Source organism: Perca flavescens, chromosome 5, assembly GCF_004354835.1.
Source record: "Perca flavescens isolate YP-PL-M2 chromosome 5, PFLA_1.0, whole genome shotgun sequence".
NCBI classification, from domain to species: Eukaryota; Metazoa; Chordata; class Actinopteri; order Perciformes; family Percidae; genus Perca; species Perca flavescens.
Window position 1 is genome coordinate 21,835,320 of NC_041335.1, and position 3,639 is coordinate 21,838,958.

The following is a 3,639-nucleotide window of genomic DNA, read 5'->3' on the forward strand; positions in this document are numbered from 1 at the left end:
GAGGCAGGAAGAGGAAGATCCCAGCCACCTCCCATTGCGTCTGAAGAGGCAAAGACATTTTCTTAGACTCACACAACTTCAACTCCAGACACATTTATTAGTACTCAAACTTGGTGAGATGATTTATTTATGTTTAGGCAAGTCTAAAAAATAGATCAACCACAAGACTCCTTAAATACCTCCTGCCTGACAACAGTGTCTCTCTCCAGCAGAGTGCAGGAAAACGACAGAAAAGGCACCTGAAAACTCAATAAAGAAGCAACAACTTAGTTAAATGATCATGAATGTGAAGAAGCAGCTGTGGTCCCTGGCCTGCATGGTCCTGCCTGGTGTGGGATTTGCGATGACCTGCATTGGGTCCTACCTGGTGTACCTGCAGATAACGTACGAGTACTCTATGAGGGTCGTCCCTGCCTACATCATTATTGTGTTGGGCATCCTGGCTGTGTTCATTGGAGTCTTCTGGACTAACTGCCAAAGCATGAAGAGCAAGATGTACCTGAGAGGAGGACATGAACAGCACACCCAGGTCTACACTATTGAAAGGTAATGCCACCTGTATCCACAGATTTACTTTGGAAAGATAACTTAAAAACTGCCTATTGATTTGTATTGAAACACACTGAATTACAAAGCAACATTCAGTCATTCAATAAATGTATTTCTATGTAATTGAGGTACTTTTGTAAATAGTTCCTATTGAAGACATTATCAAACTAATCAAGTAAAGTTACTCTCTCCAGATGAATGGATCGTTTGTGCATTAAAGGAAAATGTTTGATTTTTTATTTTGGCATTAAAAGTCAATACAAATAGTATTTCTCACATACTGTTTGTTTCTTATGTATCAGCAATGTCTTTGATTATTATATTTCTATGATGCGTTTCTAACATCGAGCCAAGGATACAGATACAAATTACATTTCTCTGGCTCATGTACAGTTCTTTTATCGTTTAATCAATGAGCATTGCGCCTGTAAAATAAACTATTCAAACTAAACTAAACTAATGCCCCTGATGCATTCTATGTCGTTTCCTCTGCAGACCGAGCTCATTCCCTCCATCGTACGAGGAATGCCATGGCAGCCAGGGGCGTCCTGAAACAGCCCCTGAGTCTGTTGTCGTGGTTGACGGGGTGGATGTGGAGATGAGCTTCGCTCCTCCTCTGTACAGCCAGGACAGCTCGGACGCTCCGGACTGCACATGGAGCTGGGAGCAGCCTCCTCGGTACAGTCAGGTGGAGCATATTCAGCAGGGAGAGGTGGACGTAGAGGAGCGGAGGGAGGCCTTGACCGGACACTGAAGGGAAGAAAGGTGCCATATTTAGGTGCCTCTAAATATGGATAGACTGCTTGGCTAGCAAATGATGGACCAGAGAAGTGTGTTGACATCACTTTTGTGCCATCAATCTACACCCAGTGCTAAACCTCTGAACTCATGTCTGGTGCTGACCCTAAGGTATGTCAACAGGTCTATTTCTGCCCAGATGTCTTTTGAAGAGGTTCAATTATGGTTTTGTGTTGATGTTGATCAAAATTCTTTTTCTCTGGTTTCCTCAAGTAAGGATGAGTTGCAGCTTGGTGGTGTGACAAATAACATAAGGAGAGTATTAATCCAGTTGGATCTATGAATCGACAACCAGCACTTACTTTTACCTGCATTATAGCTCCAATTTGTACACTATTAAATTATTACAAGTATAATACAACTGTTTGTATAGGAGAGAATGATGCTACCCCTGTTTTAGGGTGATTTGTGTTATGAAATAAAAATATCCAGTTGCTGAAGCTGTACTGTTTCGTTATACTGTAGTGCTTGTGTTCCAAATGTTTCTTTCTCAATATATAGCCAACCTTTTGGTAGACTTGTTTTGCATCATAAATTATGACATATGTCTTTTCACACTCCTCAAGACATTTTAGAATAATACTTGTTCATAAATTCATAAATCTGTTTTACTAGGCAGCCTGATATAATTTCAAAGCAGGTCAACGCAACACTGAATTTTATTCTTTTAACATCTGAGTTGACTATATTTATCGGCTGATCCTACTCGAAAACAAGCTCTCTTGATCGTGCTGCAACAATAATGACACTGAATTAAAGAAATTAAGGGGAGACAACATGCAAAAAAAAGGTTCCCAGTTAGATGTAGGATGACATAGTATCCCATAATGGCCACCACAACGTCCTATAAGTTAGATTTCTTTGTTTATTATACAGCATTTATTTTACCGGGCAAGCCACATTGAGCTTGAAAACCTTTTTTGCCAGGGAGACTTGGCAAAGATAGGAGCATAAAACATTGCAGATAGAACTGCAAAATGATAAAAAATCAGACAACAAATACAATTAATAATATTACTAAAATAGCATAAAATTACAACTCATTAATTTAAATTCCTTTCATAGACTATTCTACGTGGCTGGAGCAGAAAAAATGAAGGCTTTCTTTACAATCTCTGTCTACACATCAGGGACAGACCACAGGTACACGTCTTGTAATCTGAGCTAATGATTGCAGGCTGGACTTGGTAAAATAAGTTTGCACATGCCCACAGACATGTGTACTGTGTTTGTCACCATGACATGTCCTAACAAACTTTTAATAGACAGTACCTGACACTTGACAGCTCAGTTGAAAAGTTCACCACAATGAAGATCCTGGTGGAGCAACAATGCTTTGCAACGCGTTTGTGTTCATGCACATTATTTTTAATTACCATTAAAGGAATGTATCCATCTAAACATGCCCCTACCTATTAGACACTTGTCTCTGACACATGAACAATTTTCGTTAAAACATAAACCGTCTTCTTAGCAACACATTCAAAGGTGATAAAGTGACATTAATCATCATCCAACCTCAGAAATAACGCCAGACATTATAAAACAGTTGGATGTGGCAATAACCTGCAGTGGCTGACAGGTAATGTCTGGCTGACTGAGCAAACGCATCCTTGCGGATATCCACTGGCATATCCTCAACTCATAATGACGGCAATCAGTATGTTTATGAGTTCCTGCTCTCTGTGTCTCATTCAGGCTGTGTAAAGATCAACCCTCTTCATTTCTTATCTCAACACAACAGCTTCAGCACATTTCACACTCCGTTCAAAAGCAGGTGCTGTGCTCGACAAACAAAAGCCTCCTTTTCCTCAAGGATGTTCAATCATAACATGATATATAGTATCAGCACAACATCGTGCTCTTAATTATGAAGAATATGTTTAATTAAAATCCAATAATGCCTAAGGGCAACATATCGCAGGCTGATTTATTTTTATTTGTCCCCATTAGACCTGTCTGTTTCAATTAAAAAAGGCGAGTACTACACACAAAAATGTTTATTTGGATGAAAAAAAAATGAAATAATATATTCAAATGTGGTTATACAGAATTCCCAAAGGCCTAAACTTACAAAATAAAGTGAAAGCCAGATTAGCAAATTAATCTAAAATATATATTTTCTTTTTCATTACCTGTGGCCTCATTTGCTATTTTTGTTCTTTTTACATTTTGAATACCCTGTCCTTAGATAGTAAACGTGAGTCTGACAACCTCCCACTACATATGCATTAAACATTAATTTAAGAAAATATCAAACATAAACTAAATGCAATTCAATTCACTGATATA

The 3,639-nt window shown here is 38.6% G+C and overlaps 1 protein-coding gene across 1 annotated transcript; it reads left to right on the top strand.

The window, feature by feature from the left end:
- Positions 1-280: 280 nt before the first annotated feature.
- On the top strand, positions 281-1,303 carry LOC114556234 (transmembrane protein 252). The gene is made up of 2 exons (XM_028579144.1): positions 281-546; positions 1,045-1,303. Exons 1-2 carry the CDS (start codon positions 281-283, stop codon positions 1,301-1,303), a joined length of 525 nt encoding a protein of 174 aa, XP_028434945.1.
- The last annotated feature ends 2,336 nt before the right edge of the window (positions 1,304-3,639 follow it).